General features: G+C 38.2%; 1 protein-coding gene across 1 annotated transcript in view; it reads left to right on the plus strand.

Annotated features, from left to right (window-relative positions):
• The first annotated feature begins 5,875 nt into the window (after positions 1 to 5,875).
• Positions 5,876 to 20,945, plus strand: part of LOC136879135 (tetratricopeptide repeat protein 12) — a 172,831-nt gene continuing 157,761 nt past the window's right edge. Inside the window, exon 1 of the mRNA XM_067152890.2 lies at positions 5,876 to 6,030. Within this exon, the coding sequence (XP_067008991.1) occupies positions 5,985 to 6,030 (46 nt within the window). The 5' untranslated portion in view covers positions 5,876 to 5,984. The remainder of the gene's footprint in view (positions 6,031 to 20,945) is intronic.

Consider the following 20,945-nt stretch of genomic DNA (forward strand, 5'->3'; position numbering starts at 1 on the left):
AAAAATGAAAGATGGAACAACAGTTACTGTCAATTGTCCGGTGATGGTTTCAGATTATAACTCGAACATGGGGTTTGAGGACAAGGCTGACATGCTGAAGTCGGTGTATGAAGTAATCCGTAAAGGTAAGAGATGGTGGTGATGTGATGGCGACTACTGTGTGTGAGTCTGTGATATCCGTAGTAGATAATGGTGTAAGATGCAGTGAAAAATGTGGCAAATGCAGAAGAGTAGTTAAAAATGGGATTCTGTGTCGTAAGTGTGATGAATGGTACCATTTTCGTTGTGCAAATATTGTAAATAGGACTGATATTGAAGAAAGTGAGTGGCTGTGTCCCGAGTGTAAACAAACTGATAGTGAGGCAGAACAACAAGAAAGAGAGACTTATGAAACTATAATTAAGATTTTAGGAGTGCTACGAGAGGACTTATGCGCTCTGAAACATGAAAATGAATGCTTAAAGGACAGAATAAAGAAACTGGAAGATAAAGAAGACATTGGAGAAGAAAGATCGCCGTGGACGGAAGTGACGCATGGCCATTTTAGGCCTAATGTTAAACATATGGGAGAAACTACGTACAACTTAAAACCGGGAAAAAACCCTTTGCAGTGCCAAAATAGATTTCAGTTATTGCAGCAAGTTCCAGAAGAAGACACACCAAGTTTTCCAAATAATTTTAAATCCAGTGGAGGTAAGAAAACCAACCGAAAGTCAAGATCGCCAAAGATTCATCTCTACGCAGACAGTCAAGGGCGGGTATGGCAGAAGGCATCAAGGATGAGCTGCAGAATCCAGAGACTGAGGTTTTAGGACTAATAAAACCAGGTGCCAAAACCGAAGACGTCCTTTCAAGTTGTGATCCTGTGTCAGAGAAGGACAATTATGTGGTGATTGTGAGTGGTACAAATGACATTGCCGCAAATGAAGGTGAGGAACTAATTACGACTCTCAGAGGTAAGATTTCCAAACTACCTGACTCAAAAGTAATTGTAGTAAATGTGCCACCCAGGTATGACCTTTTAGAGGACTCATATGTGAACAAAGCTGTACATGATGTAAATATAAAAATCAAGAGATTATGTAAGAGTTTTAGAAATGTCTATGTAGTAGATACTTTAGGTCTTGGCAGGCAAATGTTCACTAGACATGGGTTACATCTAAATGGTAATGGAAAAGCAACTCTCTGTAGACAAATTGCTACAATTATCAACAGAGATTTGCAAACTAATCGGTACTTAAGAAAACCCATACCACTAAACTGGCACATACAGGGAAACTTGCCAGAAAACCCAGACCCTTAAATCAAGGTCTATGTACAAGGATCTGGGTTCCAGGGAAGTTCTCAACTCATGAGTCAAACGTTACCCAATTGCAACAGTCAAGCTTTAGGGAGGAAGGAGGTCTGAGATTGCTCTTGGTAAACTGTCAGAGTGTAGTAAATAAACATTTAAAATTCGGTACATTGATGGAATCTTATGAGACGGATGTGGTGATAGGAGTGGAATCGTGGTTGAGAGAAGGGGTGGGTAATACAGAAGTATTTCCAGAAGGGTATACAGTCTATCGTAGAGACCGAGGAGATAAAAAAGGAGGAGGGGTATTTATTCTGGTGAAGGAAACATATTGTTCGCATGAATGGTTTACTGATGAAAGGGATGAAATATTAGGGATAAAATTAGTTTGTGATAATATGAAGGAGGTGGGAATTATAGGAACATATAGGCCTGGAAGAGAGGAAAGAGATATGGAAATATTTGAGGAAATAATAGATTATACTCATAAAAACAATAATGATACGGTAATAATTGGGGGAGATCTAAACTTGCCTGAAGTTGAATGGAATGGAGCTGCAAGTGAAGCCCATGAACAGAAACTGGCAAATAAGTTAATTTGGGAGGGAGGATTTACACAAGTAGTACAAGAACCAACTCGTCTCAATAACTTGCTAGATGTATTCTTGGTTAAACCATGGGATATTGTTGATAAAACTGAGGTAATTGAAGGAATAGGTGACCATAAGGCTGTAATAATGGATGTAGGACTCGTACCAAAAATGCTTAATAAGAGGGTCACAAAAGACAAGAAATTATACAGAAAAACTAAAGTTGATGAATTTGGGACTTACCTTAAATCACAATTCAGTTGTTGGATAAGTGAAGGGAATAATGTGGATACACTTTGGGCTAAATTTAAAGGAATAATTTGGGAAGGAGAGAAAAGATTTGTACCTGTTAAGAAGGGTAAAAAGACCTCAGACCCTGTTTATTACACAAGGGAAATAAGAAAATTAAAAAGAAAATGTAGAATAGTAAACAGGAAAATCAAAGAAGGTAGGGAGAATAGAGAAACTAGAAAACAACTAATGAGGGAACTGAATAGAGTGAAAAAGGAAGCAAAAGAGAATTATATGAATGGCATTCTTCAAGAGGGTAATGACCACAAAGGGAAATGGAAAAAGCTGTATTCATATATTAGGAATCAAAAAGGGAAAGGAATCCAAATTCCTACAATGTTGGGAGAAGGGGGTGAACACTATTGAACAGATACTGAGAAAGCAAACCTCTTTAGTAGGGAATTCCGAGATTCAGTAGAAGATTGTCAGGACTTGGAAACCGTAACAGAAGATAGAGAGGGAGAGACACAGAGGGAAACAAGAAGCTTCTCATTCACAAATGAAGATATTTTCAGAGAAATCCAACTGCTTCAGCAAGGAAAAGCAGCAGGAAGTGATCAAATTACTGGGGAGGTATTAAAGACAATGGGGTGGTATATAGTGCCTTATTTAAAATTTCTCTTTGACTATGTCATAAATAATAGTGTGATACCAAAGGAATGGAAGGAATCTATAATAATACCAATTTATAAAGGAAAGGGTGATAAAAGGAAACCAGAGAACTACAGACCAATCAGCCTGACCAGTATAGTTTGTAAAATACTGGAGAGTTTAATAGCAAAGTACATCAGAGGGATATGTGATGATAGAAATTGGTTCATGAGGAGCCAGTATGGATTTAGAAAGAAATTTTCTTGCGAGGCACAACTGGTGGGATTTCAGCAGGACATATCAGATCAGTTAGATTCAGGAGGCCAGTTAGATTGCATAGCCATAGATCTTTCCAAAGCCTTTGATAGAGCGGAACATGGAATATTATTAAAGAAATTGGAGGGAATAGGATTGGGCGTAAGGGTTATACGTTGGATAAGAACATTTCTAAATTCAAGGGTTCAGAAAGTCAAAGTAGGAAATAATATATCACAGGAAGAGAAAGTCTGGAAGGGAATTGCACAGGGTAGTATAATCGGTCCGTTACTTTTCTTAATATACGCAAATGATTTAGGGAACAATATAACATCAAAAATAAGATTGTATGCAGATGATATAATTGTTTATAGGGAAATAAATAACATTGAGGATTGTTCAGAATTACAAAGGGACCTTGACAGTATCCAGGAATGGGTTGAAGAAAATAATATGAAGATTAATGGAGCCAAATCAACTGTTACAACTTTTACAAACAGGAGCTTTAAAACTGAATTTGAATATACTTTGGATGAGGTAGTTATCCCAAAAGATGGCAAGTGCAAATACTTAGGTGTGAGATTTGAAAGTAATTTGCACTGGAAGGGTCATGTTGATGACGTTGTTGGGAAAGCATACAGATCGTTACATGTCATAATGAGGCTACTTAAAGGATGCAACAAAGAATTAAAAGAAAAACGTTACTTAAGTATGGTTCGTCCATTATTGGAATATGCAAACAGTGTTTGGGATCCTCACCAAGAATACCTAATAAAAGAACTAGATAGTGTGCAGAGGAAAGCAGCAAGGTTTGTAACAGGGGATTTCAGGAGAAAGAGTAGTGTATCAGAAATGTTAAAGGAACTTGGGTGGGAAACTTTAAGTAAGAGAAGGGAGAAAAGTAGACTTATAGGATTATATAGAGCCTATACAGGAGAAGAAGCATGGGGAGATATCCGTGAGAGGCTTCAATTGGAAAATAATTATATTGGTAGAACTGACCACAAGTACAAAATTAGAAGGAATTTTAGCAGAAGCGATTGGGGTAAATTTTCTTTCATTGTGAAGGGCGTGAAGGAGTGGAACAGTTTACCAGGGGTAGTGTTTGATCCTTTTCCAAAATCTGTACAGATATTCAAGAAGAGAATAAACAACAACAGAGATAATAAATTAAATGTTAGAGGGCATTCGACCAGTGCAGGATATTGTAAATAATAAATGTGTGTGATTAAATTAATTCCATCCCCTGGTCTAAGGAGTTTGGACAGCCAAAGTAGGGGACTGCCTGTAGGGGTGAAGTACAGTGGGGACTTCGAGGGCCCTGGGACCGCTACGGTAGCTGTGAAGGCCCTTCAGGAACTCTGAAAAGTGGTGGCAAAAGGGGCTCTGGTTAAGACGCAGCAGGTCGTTATGCTACTTGGGTTCCAAAATGGGTAAAATATAAATATGTAAATAAATTCAATGTTAATTTTAAACTTATACCAGTTGTATAGTATTATTAGAAGGAATTTCACATACCGTACTGTATATGAGTTGACTATGTTTGTAAGATATTATAAGTAGAATTTTGTAAACAATATAAATTTATTAAGGATGATGTGTGTGTTTAATAGAAAAAATTATTAGCGTAAATTGTATAATATTGTATTCTAGGAAAATTTTCTTCGTCTCCTGTTAATTTAAAATTTAGTGCTTGACAATAATGTATTTTAGTGTACCATTTGCCACCGAGGTAGACACCTCATTTGCAAATAAAGAGATTTTGATTTGATTTGATATTCTGGCACTTCGTTGGTGTATGCATTGTGAATGCTTACATCCTGTTCAAGGAGAGAAGTGAAGGTGGTGCCACACTAACTCTGAAAAATTTCCGAATGTCAGTGGTTGCGGGAATGATTGGGGCCGTATCAACTCCAGCTAGAGGCAAGAAAACCCAACGCGTGGAGAACAAATTCAAGAAGTATGTGGCACCAGAAATGCGATTCGACAAAGCTAACCACATGCCAACTAAATATAAATCACGATGCTGTGCTCATTGCAGTACTATATCAAATCCCCACCGAACCAAATGGGCATGTCTTGTATGTGACGTAGGTTTGTGCCTGAACAATGAAAGAAACTGTTTTGGCGAGTATCACAAGAAGTGCAAAAGTGCACTATCTTCCCAGTGGTTTCCTGATGAAACCACACCTGGTATGGACACCCTATATTTGTGACGAACAAACTGAGTGTGCTTTATGATTCTGTGTACCTATTGTATAGTCATCTTGTGAATAAAATAAATTTTTGAACTTTAACTTCTTTTCATGGGGCTCAAAGGGTTAAGAGGAAAATTGTCCATCTATTAAATATTAATTCATTGCATCATATGTGTAAGGAATGTGTCGATATTTTTATTGACAAATGTCTTAATGTGATGATACATTGTTTTTAAATGAGGAAAAAAGACAAATCCAACCGTAAGATTTCAGGCAGCTATGCAAAAGCTAAAAAAGTAATGCATAAATGAAAGATCAAGCCATTTCACAGCAGTCCATTTCACACCTTGTTTATATGTCTAATTTCAGTCTTTGAATAATAACCTTTTAAATAATTCTTCATTAATTTATCTAGAATTGCTTTAGCAACGTCGAAGTTAATATCTCAATACCACTGTCTTTCTAGACGTATTTATCTATTTCCGTATATACATTTCCATTGATATTTGAATTTAGCGCGGTTTGTTCATGTCAAGTCACTAGGAGCGCCACCGTCGAATTGTCTCCCATTTTAGCAAGGCGAAATCCCTAAGTGTCGTGTATTGTCTCTACTGTATTTGCAGTCACGTAGCCGAGGCCAACGAGAAAGACATAGCAACTGTTTGTTATAGCGCCTGCATCCTCGTTGGTACTTATTCTTTGAAATCTCCATAGCAACGGCCTCGTACACTAGTGGTTCGCAGCTTCTTCGAGTTTTGTGTTAAAATGGAAGAGGAATTCAATAACTTCCTACAGAAAGTAGACGAAGTTGGTAAGTGACAGCTGTGTTCACTTCTATTTCGTATCACTTCGATCAGGGATTGTGTAGCCTCTGTCGGTTGCTTTGATAGTTGTAGAAGTGGACTATTTTGATTTATTCTCAAATGACTTGGCTCGGGCAAATATGTATTGCCACTCCATACGGAACCTTAAAGATAGCCCTAATTTTCATGTCATCGATCACAACTGATCTGCGTTTTGGGCAATCGGACATGTGGCAAATTCCCTATAATTTTTTTTTTTTAACCTCGTCTTCTCTTAAATGATTTCAAAGAAGTTGGAAATTTATCGAACATCTCTCTCTTCGTAAATCATTAAAATCCGTAACTCCTCTTCCCTTAAACGAGTAATTGTCGTAGTTTGTTCTCTCTATTTCGAACGTTATCTTCATATGATGTTCTTAGAATCATTCTTTATCTTCCTAGTTTGTACCAGAGGAAAGGTAGGCCTATGCTTCTATAGTCCTAATTACGACGCCAGAACAATATTTCTCTTTCGTCATTTTACTTGTTAAGAGCATTTTATTCAACAGCTCAGTGAACTTGGAATGAGATGGCGTTTTTTTTTTTTTTTTTTTTTTAAAGCCAAGGCAACTGCATAGGGGGCCTAACTCACAAAGATAGTGGATTGGTTAATATGTTTGTCTGTGTCCGTTGTTTTGCCGGCATTGAACACTGCTACTTTCTTTGCTAACAATACTGTACATCAGTGACGTTTTCTCAGCGTGTGTAATGTTGTGATTCAACGGCAAATAAATCGAAAGAAAAATATATTAATTATTCTAATTCATTTGTTTACATGTTATGTTACATCACAGGCGTGATTTTCTTTCGTTATCGTTCGTTATTCGGCTCCATATACTGTACTTACTCTCAGTACGATCTGCAACCCTCTGCTGACCTATTGAGATGACACCAAAAAAAAAAAAGCTTCATATAACACCCTTTAGTAACTGCTTCAGACGTAGCAGCTTCGTTCTGTGGAGTACAGTACAAAGTAGCTTATGAATCATGGAATAAACCATACCATAAAGCAACTTTTACAAAACTGTGGTCCGACTGCGATTGCTACTGCTTCCGAGTTTAGCCGTTTCGAAATGCACATCCGCATGTTGGTAGCATTGGTATTGGCGTGATATACGCGACATCTACTTTTTTTAATAGGTATCTTGAAATATAGAAGGCGCGAAATATGATTGTACGAATGAGATCACTTCTTTGATTTTGGAAAAGTAATTGGGATTGGCAATTGAACATACCTGTACTTCGATATTTTCCAGATTCTACACGTTTTAATACCGCACATGGATATTTTCTCCCCGTCAACATCGTTAGGAATTATGTATACTCTAGGCATATACCTAACCTCAATTTTGGTTTATAACACCTTTTATTCTTTCCTTCTTTCTCTCTTTGCCGTTTTGGCCTACTGAGGACCACGGGGCTCGCATCTACTCTTCGGTAAAGTTGTTGCTTTCTTCTGCTTTTTCCAATACTCCTTCATTTGCTGACCAGGAGACAACTTTCTTTCCTCTGTCCGCTCAGTTCCTGTAGTATTCTTGTAACGGACGTTGGGAGAACTCCCTGTCGGATGGCTTGATGGTACAGCAGTCGGTCATGAGTTTGTCCCAGTGGGATATCTAGTTGTTCCACATCTGACTTAACTGACATATTACAAGTAATGAAAATCATTGCAAACCATATTTAAAGTATGTATCTTATAATAATTGTAAGAAATTTATTATATTAACTGACATAATCAGTCACAACTGATCTGCAATTAGGGCAGTCACCCAGGTTGCTGATTCCCTATCTGTTGTTTTCCTAGCCTTTTCTTAAATGATTGCAAAGAAATTGGAAATTTATTGAACATTTCCCTTGGTAAGTTAATCCAATCCGTAACTCCCCTTCCTATAAATGAATATTTGCCCCAATTTGTCCTCTTGAATTCCAGCTTGTAACAGATCAAACACCGAAACAAACTAAATTCTGACAAGATTAATTGTCGTTATGATCTTGCTCCTCAATGGCGATCGTAATTAACATGCCCACGAGTTACGATAAAGATGTTTAGCAACAATTGTAAGTTGGGCGCCAGGCTTCAAAATTAAATGGAATTTGAAACTGAATTATGATCTAATAAAATACTAAACTTACTTTAATGAGACTATCCCGGTCGTGAGGTATAAGGATACTAACCATTAAATACCATGTGGGAAAACATAGGGAACCTACTAAAAAGTAAATTATTTAATGATGTACGGTACAAAGAATAAAGGTTTTATTCCATAAAAGGATGAAATTACGTAACAATGAGTTATTCCCAAAATTGAAAATTACTGACTGATATTACCAATTAAAATCTACATGCGCGGACTTGCGATAACAGGGCTAACAAATGTTCACCAGAGGTTGATCTTCTCGTCGTCTGCTTCCGTGGTTGATAGTTTTTGTCCTTTCTCCAACAGCATCATCCTCGGCATCTGCTTCATGGAATGGATTCCACCCTGAATCTATCACTCCCTATTGTGCCAAGTACCAAAAACATAGTACCAGCCTTACAATATGAAATTCCAAATCAGAATTAATTGAATAGAGAGGACTGAAAACATCCAATCCTTCTATATTATATGAACTTGGCTTTCTAAATAATCTGAGTAAGTCTCACAAAGCTGATAATAGATATTGAGTGTAAGCACATCACTCAGACAGCAGAGTGACTTTCTAATAAAACTGGAGACTACCTGAGAATTGCGACTCAAGAAAGCTGGATGCAGAATATCTTCGCCACGCAGTGTAGTTCTATATATATCCTCTTCACGTTCCCACTTCCTCCCTCGATGTCATATGACATGTCGTTCCAATGAGAGCTGATGTATGTCGCCACCCTTTCGATATATAGATGTGGTGTCTGTCCTAGACAGAAAAGGCCCTCCTGATAGGAGCATGTGATGTGAGGTGATTTAGCGTCCCAACAACAAAATTATGTATCTCCCTCTTGCTGTCACGTATGTTTCCAAGAACCGTCCAAAATTAACCTGCTGTTCCTGGACTATTGCGAGACACCAAGTAGCCTGTTGGCGCAAGACCTACTGTCTTAACATTACAACGGAATATTCTAGTATATTAAAATTAAAAATTATTTCTCGTTCTTATGTACCAATTACATAAATGATGATGATGGACATTAATAGTGAATAAAATTACATATGATACATGATATATATATATATATATATACACAATTAATTCGGGTGGGCAATCAAATTATGTAAATGTTGTGGCGACCATGATATTACATTCACCCCCCTGATTCTGACCCGTGTAACACATAGTATCAGAATCACCCATAACATATCTATATATAACATAGAAAATACACTAGTGTGTCATACATCAAATCATCACTCACAGCTTGTCAAATTTACACTCCTCTTGACGTATCATACAGTTCATCTTGCACCAGTCTATCATGTGGTATCACCTCTATCTAGACCGACACACATTATTTACCCAACTTTAACATGCCAACCATGTATACATATATCTCAGCCTCCACGCTCTCAAGTGTTCAACTGTCCAACTTGCATCGAAAATCACACCTTACTTAATTACTAAAACAATACCTAAAAATACCACTATGCAACATCTCCTCTGATTTCTTCACATTGAAGTGTTCATCAGTTTTAAGATTGTCTTCACCAGATTAAAATTGCACAAGAAAAACATATAGTGCAACCACACGCTATTCAATATGTGATAGCATCATTTCACCTGGTGTCATCCAATATCAAGTGTATCCCCACACATGAATCTACAAGCACTGTTACACACATTCACCCACACGTCGTTATAACATGTCACCGTGCTACCGCAAGTCCTCTCATGACACATCTGCCTGCGATGACTCTATTTTACAAAAACAAACTTTTTTATATGGCCTTCCTATTCAGCAGGTCTGAATCATCCCTTGACATTTACTAACAAAAAAGGAAAAAAACCACCCATGGCATCAAATATGCACCGATTGACATGACTCACATGCGCAGCAGTACAGTGAGCTCACTCCAGAAAGCACACCACGCCCCACACTTGTCTACAGATATAACCCGGAAAATCCACTTCATTCATACACACAGCTGATACACAAACACTTCAAAACAATAACCAGGCTGACTTCCCGTTATCTACATTCTATATGCTCGCCTACACTTGTCACATACCTCCGCAAACTACGAATGTTGTAGGACCCAAGTAAAACATTTTCCCCGTCAGCTACTTTATAGACACAAGGTCCCAACCTCTCATGAATACTGTACGGCCCCTGCTAGAAAAGAAAGAACTCCTTGATGACTTTTTCCTCACTGCACGACTGCTTGGTACTCTCAAAAGCACAAGGTCACCTACTTAAAACTCATCCAATACCCTGCGTTTCTGCTATTTCTTACATGCCTCGCCAGATATTACGATGTTTTCTCTGCCCAACCTCAAGTAAATTTCGGTGTCCCGCTGAGGTTCCTCAGTAATGCCTAATACCCTCACCAGTTCATTTTGGGGTTTCCTACCAAAATGAACCTGTAGAGGTGTAAGTCTGGTACTATTGTGTTGAACAGCATTTATCCATGTCTCGATGAGCGATAGTTGCGCCACCCAGGCTGAATGCTTTTCGTGTACGAGAGCTCTAAACATATGGCCTAATTCACGCATGACCCGTTCACTCGTGTTACCTTGAGGATTTCTAACAGACGACTGAACATGAGTAATCCCTAAATCTTTCATAACCGACTTCCATTTTCTCGAAGTAAACTGTGGTCTGCTATCAGAAAGTATGCGACAAGGAGTACCTAGTTCAGGTATGTACTTCTCTTGGATTATATGGCTACAAGCTTTTCCTCTTGCTTTCCTCATAGCGTATAATCTGACCAACTTCGAGAATGCATCAATCATGACAAAAACATACTGAAAGCCGAATTGTCCTTTAACAAGGGGCCCAAATAAATCCACCTACCGAGTCTCCCGGTTTATCGAAACTAATGTTTGACGTGGCCCCTCCAGGTAGCGGTTCAAAATTTTGCTCCGCTGACACAGGTCACAAGTGGCCAGAAGTTTCTTGATTTCTCTGCCCATCTTGTCCCAGATAAAGTTCTGCTGGATCTCATATAGAACTTTACTTGCACCGTAATGCCCTAATTCACTATGGATAAACCATACCAATAGAACACGGAATGATTTGGGTACACATATTGACCATTTGTCTTCGCTACACCGTCTAGCTAAAAACCCATTGATTAATTTATACATGTGTCGACCGCGTATCACCATAGCTTGCTCACTTCCCAGAAGTATAGACAATAGTTCCTGATATTCATCGTCTTTTGATTGCTCTACTAACAAGTTATGCAATCTTTTCAGAGCAGGCTCATTGTCCTTGCAGAGGCACGCACAGACTAATATGCCTTCCTGTGGCTTAAGGATCTCTCCTTCTTTATACAAGTTCTGATCTCTGGACAGGAGATCAGCAAGGAGATTGTTCTTTCCTTTAATATGAGACACCGTAAAGTCATATTCCTGTAAAGCCAGTATCCACCTACTAATTCTATTTGAAGATAACTTACAAGTAGAAATCTATATATATAAAATAAGAGTTTTGTCTGTACATTGCTCAGAATTTGAAAAAAATTGTATTTCTGTATCGGTCATGTCCATAGTAACAAGAAAATGCACTTTTTACTTTTCCGTAATTTCTGTCTGTCTGTCTGTCTGTCTGTCTGTATGTACACGCATCACGAGAAAACGGTTGAAGAGAATTTAATGAAAATCGGTATGTGAAGTCGGGGGATGAGCCTCTACAATCTAGGCTATAAATCATTTTACTCGCGCTGAGTGAAATGGTAGTTTAGGGGAAGGCCTAAAATTGAATTCTCAACTATTTATGTTATTAGTGGTCTAATGAAAATCGGTATGTGAAGTCGGGGGATGAGCCTCTACAATCTAGGCTATAAATCATTTTACTCCCACTGAGTGAAATGGTAGTTTAGGGGAAGGCCTAAAATTGAATTCTCAAATATTGTTATTGGTAGTCCTATCTTGATGAAAATCGGTATGCAAAGTCAGGAAATAAGTCGCTATATTCTAGGCTGTAAATTATTTTATTCACGCTGAGTGAAATGGTAGCTTAGGGGAAGGCCTAAAATATAATTCTCAAATATTTCTTATTAGAGATGTAATGATGAATGCTACATAACTAAGGTTATATAGTATTAAATTTCCTGTTATTCATGTCTTATACATTGTTACCGTACTGACTATGATCACAAAGATATTCATGAATTTGGATTTTTGTTACTAAGTCCATATCAGCGCCGAGTAACGAGAAAATGGGTAAACAGTATTTAATGAAAATCGGTATGTAAAGTCGGAGAATAAGAAACTACAGTTTACGGTATAAAATATTTTACAAATCACAGAGTCGAAAGAAAACTAAATGTGTAGGCCTACAATATGGAAAGCTCATAAAATTGATCAACAATAACATTACATTGACCATTGTTTGTCGTGATGTGCTTTGTGTCTTCTGTTGCCCCTCATCTCCGGTAGATAGGATTACTGCTGCGTACAGAGTATTTTTTATTTGATTTACATTGCACCGACATAGATAGATTTTATGGCGACGATGGGATAGGAAAGGGCTAGGAGTGCCTTCGGCCTTAATTAAGGTACAGGCCCAGCATTTGACTGGTGTGAAAGTGGGAAACCACGGAATACCATCTTCAGCGCTGCCGGTAATGGGGTTCGAATCCACTATCTCTCGGATGCAAGCTCACAGCTGCGCACCGCTAACCACACGGTCAACTCGCCCAGTCGTACAGAGTGTAACAGTCTGCCTGAATATTGATGGGAAGTAGCTGGGGAGTTAGATAACTTTCTGCTTTAGCATGCTATTCCCCTGGTTTATAAATTTTCTGATACCACTGGTACGTCACACACTGGATCATCATAGCATTCGGGCTATTCAATCCCTACTCTGAGGCACTGATTGGAATGAACAGTGTGCATATTTAGCGGAATAATGGCAGATGAGTGTTCATGGCAATCAGCGGCCTGGTCATCCCAGCTCTGGAACTTTGGACTATCAGATTGGCACCGCAATCTAACCGCAGCACTGTTCGTTAAAAGTGATAAAACGTGCGGCTTTCCATTTGATCGAGTATTTTATATGATAGCATTGCTTTTAATCACTACATTCATACGTACGTTTTTGTAATGACGTATGTTGATTTCAGTTAGGAAAACCACAAAGTCAGTCTTTCTGAGAATCCCGTAGCGAAGCACGGGTACATCAGCTAGTAAAGGATAAAGCATGAGGGTCCATCCTTATTTCAAATTTAGTGCCCAGGACGTACATCCTAAACTTGCTAAGGGAATACACAATACTAAGAAATTCCAGTTCAGTAATAGAATATCTCTTCTCTCAGGCACTCAACCCTCTAGACGCTAAGGATATAATTCCTAAATTTCCACCTCCATCTTCTTGACATAGAGCTCCTGGCACTCCACACAGCGATGAATCAGTGAGTAAAACATATTTCCCATTCTCCGTTGGGTACTTGGGTACAACAGCCTGCCTGAATCCTTCTTTCAGCTCCCTTAATGCAGAATCATGATTTTCAGTCCATTTCCATTTACTGCCAATTTTCAAGAGTTCTCCGAATGGCTCAAGTAAATATGCATATCTCAGTACAAACCATCTAAAACAATTACATACCCCTATGTAAGACCTAAATTCGTTGATATTTCTTGGGGTACCGTACTGGTATTCAAGATTTTCTCGATTCTCGTACTCTCAGCGTTACTCCCGCTGCAGACACACGGTGTCCCAAAAATGTGACCACGCGCCTGGCAAAGACGCATTTGGAGAGTTTAAAATTAACGCCAGTGCGTTCGAGCTTCACAAAAACCCTACCCATATGGTCTAAGTGCTCTTCAAATGTGCTGGAACCTATTACAATGTCATTGATATAGACTGTGGCAAACTCATCAGTATCCTTACCTAAAGCAATATTTAATGCTCTAATCAACGCCGAGGAGGAGATTTTCATCCCATACGGTACACGAGTGAACTGGTATAAATTATACCTATGACTGAAAGCAGTGAGATGCCTATCTTCCTTTCTCAATGGTATCTGCCAGAAACTACTACTGAGATCAACCATAGAGAACCAGCTTTTCCCATGGAAACTCTGAATGAGCTCTTCAATTGTCTGAGACTTTAATTGATCTCCCTGTATCCTCTTATTCATGCATAGCTTAACACAACCATCACCTTTAGGGACAATAATAAGAGGTGGGGGTGGTGATTATTGTTTTAAGTGGAAGTACAACTGGGCAACCATCCCTTATACAATAATAAGAGGATTAGAGTTCTGACTACTTGATGACTCTATCACGCCGTCTGATAGCATACTTTGTATTTGCTCGTTTACTGCTTTGGAAAACTTGTGTGGAATGCCATACCTCGGTCCACTAAAAGGGCCACTATCCAGTACAGAAAAAGAATGCTCATACACATGAGTTCTGCCAGGTTTCCCAGAAAATACATTGACGTGTTCAAGCAACACCGCCAACAACTCATCTTGTCGTTCTTCCTCGAAGCACTCTTGCTCACAGCTTCCCATAATACGTCTTTTTGACCCTTATCAATCAACACATGACACAGAGCGAAGCTCTCACTAACTTCTTCCCTGAAGCTCTTTCTAGCTTCCTCGATAACTTGTGAAACCCTAACAACGCACCTCATGGCACAATCACCCTGTTTTCTTTGAATGTCACCCTCAAAACTGACTTTAATATGAGCCTCGTTCCACTTTAACCATAGCTTCTTTGTAATCTTAACTGTGATGAATGTGATATCAGCCAGTCACATCCCAAAATAATATTAAATACAAGATGCAGAATAACTTTTTTTTTTTTTTTTTGCTAGGGGCTTTACGTCGCACCGACACAGATAGGTCTTATGGCGACGATGGGATGGGAAACGCCTAGGAGTTGGAAGTAAGCGGCCGTGGCCTTAATTAAGGTACAGCCCCAGCATTTGCCTGGTGTGAAAATGGGAAACCACGGAAAACCATCTTCAGGGCTGCCGATAGTGGGATTCGAACCTACTATCTCCCGGATGCGAGCTCACAGCCGCGCGCCTCTACACGCACGGCCAACTCGCCCGGTGCAGAATAACTAAACATATCTGAACCATAATAGAACCAACACTATTTATAGGTAATGCCACCTGCTTACATACTTGTTTGGATTTCTTGCTAACAGCAGTGATGATATATGTGCTCTTAACTGGCATTTCCTCCACATAAATACCTCGTTGTACAAAACTCACATACCACTCATAACTAATGCATGATCTCTGACTACCTGAGTCAATAAGTGCCTGAACACCCGCCCCCCACACTTCTAACTTAACAATGGGATTAACCACTTGCTCCTGTTTATTAATATATTCCTGCTCTGGCTCAAACATTAAATCATCTCTTACATCTAGGTCATAAGATAACTCCATAACAAAACTTCGGGTTATCGGTGGATACGGCTGAAATACAGACCCTGAATTACAGCCCGTACTTAGTTTAAATGTCTTACTTGGCCCTGACAATTCGTCCCACTAGTGTTCACATTCCTGTCTGCCTGTCGGTTACCTGTTTGCTGATCCGCTCATTCTTGGTTCCCATTATTCCTAGGGTTACCTTGATTTCTATTTTCGTAGTTCAGCTGCCTATGGTTTTCCCTGTGCTCATACTGCGGAGCATAATTTTGCGCGTTCCTGTTTCTACTCTCCATATTTCCCAACCCATCAAATTTAGTGAGCAGCTGTTCCATCTCCTGAATAGTGCTATTTTTCTGCATCACCGCCGCAGTTTTTACTTGTTCAGGAAAATGCCTGAGTAGTAGCCTTACTACGTCAGTATCCGTCGCTATCCCAGCTAAATTCTGGCATATCATGATGTGAGCCAAGAAGTACTCCATCATGGATACCCCCTCATTTGCCCTAAACTTGCCAAAAACGACGCTTTCCCTCTCACGACTCTGAATTGTCTCGCTCCAGTATTTCTCTTTAAATTTACTCTGGAACTCGTTGAGGTCTTTCATACTGTTACAGTACACCACGAACCAGGATCTTGTTTCTCCCACGAAAGCACTGCTAATAATTTTCAAAACCTGCTCCCATTGAATATACCCCTCTTTTATGTTTCGCTCAAACCGCTTCTGAATAGGGTTAAGGAAGTCCAGTGGGTTGGTTTGTCTCCCGTTAAACTTTGGTAACTACTTTCTCTTACGTAATTTCCTGCATGCTTCACCCCATCATAGCTACCTTGTTTCTCTCTTATCTCTTATCGCAACTTTGCTTCTACATTATTGACTCTCTCCTCAACTTTCTTATCTCTACCTTCTATCTCACTTAACATGCTTGTCTGTTTGTTTCTTAACGCTTTAATTTCACTTTCCTGTGTTTCTACTCTCTTCTTGGTTTTATTATTTTCCTTCCCAATAACTTCTAAAAGTTCTCTTTTTGCTTTACCAACTTCTTATCCACCTCTCCCTTATGTTGTTCAGTCTTCTCTTTCTGTTCCTCTAGCCATTTATCACACTCTTTTTTAACAGCTCGCTTATTTCCTTACTATGTTCCTTCATTTTCTTGTCAGTTTCTGCTTTGTACTCCCTTAGTTCATCACATAGCTCTTTCTTAGTTTTCTCTAGGTCTACCTTAATTTCCTTCCCCTGCTGCTCTAATTTTTCATTGATTTCCTTCTTCTGATCCTTGAACTCTTTCTTTAACTCTTTAAACATAGAGTGTATAAAACCTCTTAACTCGTTGCTATTTTCTTCGGTGGTAGGGATAACCTCTGCTGCGCCTCCCACTTTATTACCCTGTGAGTCATAATATTGAGCCTGGTTATCAGTCTTATCACGAGTTACGATAAAGATGTTTAACAACAATTGCAAGTTGGGCGCCAGGCTTCAAAATTAAATGGAATTTGAAACTGAATTATGATCTAATAAATACTAAACTTACTTTAATGAGACTATCCCGGTCGTGAGGTATAAGGATACTAACAATTAAATACCATGTGGGGAAAACATAGGGAACCTACTAAAAAGTAAATTATTTAATGATGTACGGTACAAAGAATAAAGGTTTTATTCCATAAAAGGATGAAATTACGTAACAATGAGTTATTCCCAAAATTGAAAATTACCGACTGATATTACCAATTAAAATCTACATGCGCGGACTTGCGATAACAGGGCTAACTAATGTTCACCAGAGGTTGATCTTCTCGTCGTCTGCTTCCGTGGTTGATAATTTTCATCCTTTCTCCAACAGCATCATCCTCGGCATCTGCTTCATGGAATGGATTCCACCCTTAATCTACCACTCCCTATTGTGCTAAGTACCAAAAACATAGTACCAGCCTTACAATATGAAATTCCAAATCAGAATTAATTGAATAGAGAGGACTGAAAACATCCACTCCTTCTATATTATATGAACTTGGCTTTCTAAATAATCTGAGTAAGTCTCACAAAGCTGATAATAGATATTGAGTGTAAGCACATCATAAGCGATGCACTCAGATAGCAGAGTGACTCTCTAAAATACTGGTGACCTGGTGACTACCTGAGAATTGAGACTCAAGAAAGCTGGATGCAGAATACCTTAACCACGCAGTGTAGTTCTATATAAATCCTCTTTACATTCCCACTTCCTCCCTCGATGTCATATGACATGTCGTTCCAATGAGAGCTGATGTACGTCGCCACCCTTTCGATATATAGATGTAGTATCTGTCCTAGACAGAAAAGGCTCTCCTGATAGGAGCACGTGATGTGAGGTGATTTAGCATCCCAACAACAAAATTATGTATCTCCCTCTTGCTGTTGTGTACGTTTCCAAGAAATGTCCAAAATTAACCTGCCGTTCCTGGACTATGGTGAGACGCCAAGTAGCCTGTTAGCGCAAGACCTACTGTCTTAACATTACAATGGAATATTCTAGTATATTACAATTAAAAATTTTTTCTCGTTCTTATGTACCAATTACATAAATGATGATGATGGACGTTAATAGTGAATAAAATTACATACGATATATATGCACAATTAATTCAGGTGGGCAATCAAGTTATGTAAATGTCGTGGTGACCACAATATTACAAGCTTCATCTTCATATTGTGACCTTTCCTACTTTTAAAGACGCCACATTAACTTATTCGTCTACTGATGTCATTCCACGCCATCTCTCCACTGACAGCTTGGAAGATACCACTTATACTTATAAGATTACTAATTCATTTATTATTTAAACCAACTATCCAATACATTTGGGTCTTATATAATTAGCCATTAGACATATATTAGACATGTTTCGCCTTATATAGAAGGCATCTTCAGTCATTGTATCACCTCAACATTAAATCAGCACCTGATTTAAATTAAAATATAATTATTAAGACAACATTTACACACTTAAAAATAGAAGCAGTCAAAAAGAAAAGTTGGTTAACAGTTTTGGTATTATCTTGAATAACAGAAATATACTATTTACTTTTGACACAACCATTAATTAATTACAGCTAACGGCTGATATGTTTTTTTTTAAAATCTCGAGGTGATACAATGACTAAACATGCCTTCTATGAAAGGTGAAACATGTCTCATATTTTTATAATGTAATAAGAATAAAATCCTAATTATTTAAGACCCAAATGAATAGGTTGTTAAATAATAAATTAATTAGTAATATTATAAGTATAGTAATCTTCAATACGGAACTACAATGATATTTATCACTTGCAACATACCACTTCCTCGAGCAGCTCATCTCCTTTCTACCAAGTCTTCCCAGCCCAAACGTTGCAACATTTTTGTAACGTTACTCTTTTGTCGGAAATCACCCAGAACAAATCGAGCTGCTTTTCTATGTACTTTTTCCAGTTCTTGAATCAAGTAATCCTGGTGAGGGTCCCATACACTGGAACCATACTCTAGTTGGGGTCTTACCAGAGACTTATATGCCCTCTTCTTTACATCCTTACTACAACCCCTAAATACCCTCATAACCATGTGCAGAGATCTGTACCCTTTATTTCCAATCATATTTATGTGATTACCACAATGAAGATCTTTCCTTATATTAAGACCTACGTACTTACAATGGTCCCCAAAAGGAACTTTTACATCATCAACGCAGTAATTAAAACCAAGAGGCACTTTTCCTATTTGTGAAACAACCTGACTCTTAACCCTGTTTATCGTCATACCATTGCCTTCTGTCCATCTCACAACATTATTGAGGTCATTTTGCAGTTGCTCACAATCTTGTAACTTATTTATTACTCTGTACAGAATAATATCATCTGCAAAAAGCCTTATCTCTGATTCCACTTCTTTGCTCATATCATTTATATATATAAGAAAACATAAAGGTCTAATAATACTGCCTTGAGGAATTTCCCTCTTAATTATTACAGGGTCAGTTAAAGATTCACCTACCACTCTAATTCTGAGTTCTATTTTATAGAAATATAGCAACCCATTCAGTCAACTCTTTTGTCTAGTCCAATTGCACTCATTTTTGCCAGTAGTCTCCTATGATCTACTCTATCAAATGCCTTAGATAAGTCGATCACGATACACTCCATTTGATCTCCTGAATCCAGGATGTCTGCTATATCTTGCTGGAATCCTACAGTTGAGTTTCAGTGCAATTACCTTTCTTAAAACTGAACTGCCTTCTATCGAACCAGTTATTAATTTTGCAAACATGTCTAATACAATCAGAAAGAATGCCTTCCCAAAGCTTACATGCAACGCATGTCAATCTTACTGGCCTGTAATTTTCAGCTTTATGTCTTATCATCCTTTCCTTTATACACAGGGGCTACTATAGCAACTTTCCATTCATTTGGTATAGCTCCTTCATGCAAACAATAATCAAATAAGTAGGCTACTTCAGATGTGGTACTATATACCAACCCTTTGTCTTAACAGGGTGTCCACCCGTATGGAAAACCTGGGAAACAGGGAAATGTCAGGGAATTCAATAATTAACGGGAAAACCTGGAAATGTCAGGGAATTCAGGAAAAAATCTGGAAATTCATTCTTCTGCCAGATAAAATTGACATACCGTATTTATCCGTGTAATACAAACACATTTTTCAGTTTTTATAACATTAATCTAGGGCATGTCTTTTATGCCAGGAATAAATTTTAATGAAAAGTTAAAGTGTGATCTCGAATGTGAAGTAATCAATAATATCAATAGCTATATGATTGATCGATCGAATTTTCAATGTTTTGATCTGCTTACTATTGATTATTCTGTGTTGTTGGGGAATGGTGAGCTCGATGAATTAGACCTATATTGCGTTCTCGGTTTTTTCCAGTAATGTTTCCAGACTCTGAAACAGCTTCGAAAGTTCAACTGCACAGAACAAAAGTTGCATATACAATCACTCATGGTTTGGCTCTCTATTTCCATAAACAAGTTCTTGAGATGGGTAGTAAGTGCACACATTTCACCATTGGGTTTGATGAGTCACTGAATAAAGTTTCTCAGATAGGCCAAATGGATCTTGTAGTTCATTGTTTCAATCCTGATACTAATGAAGTATGCACTTCTTATTTTGATTCCATGTTTCTTGGTCACTCTATCTCTTCAGATTTGTTAAATGGTTTTTTGCAAGGACTCTATCTAAAAAAATTACAAATTTCAGTGGATGGTCCAAATGTTAATAAAAAGTTCCTTCAGGATTTTGGTAATTTATTAGATGATCTAGATGCTCCTATTTTGTTGAACATTGGATCTTGTGGCTTGCATACTGTGCATAATTCATATAAAA

Source organism: Anabrus simplex, chromosome 1, assembly GCF_040414725.1.
Source record: "Anabrus simplex isolate iqAnaSimp1 chromosome 1, ASM4041472v1, whole genome shotgun sequence".
Classification (NCBI taxonomy): Eukaryota; Metazoa; Arthropoda; class Insecta; order Orthoptera; family Tettigoniidae; genus Anabrus; species Anabrus simplex.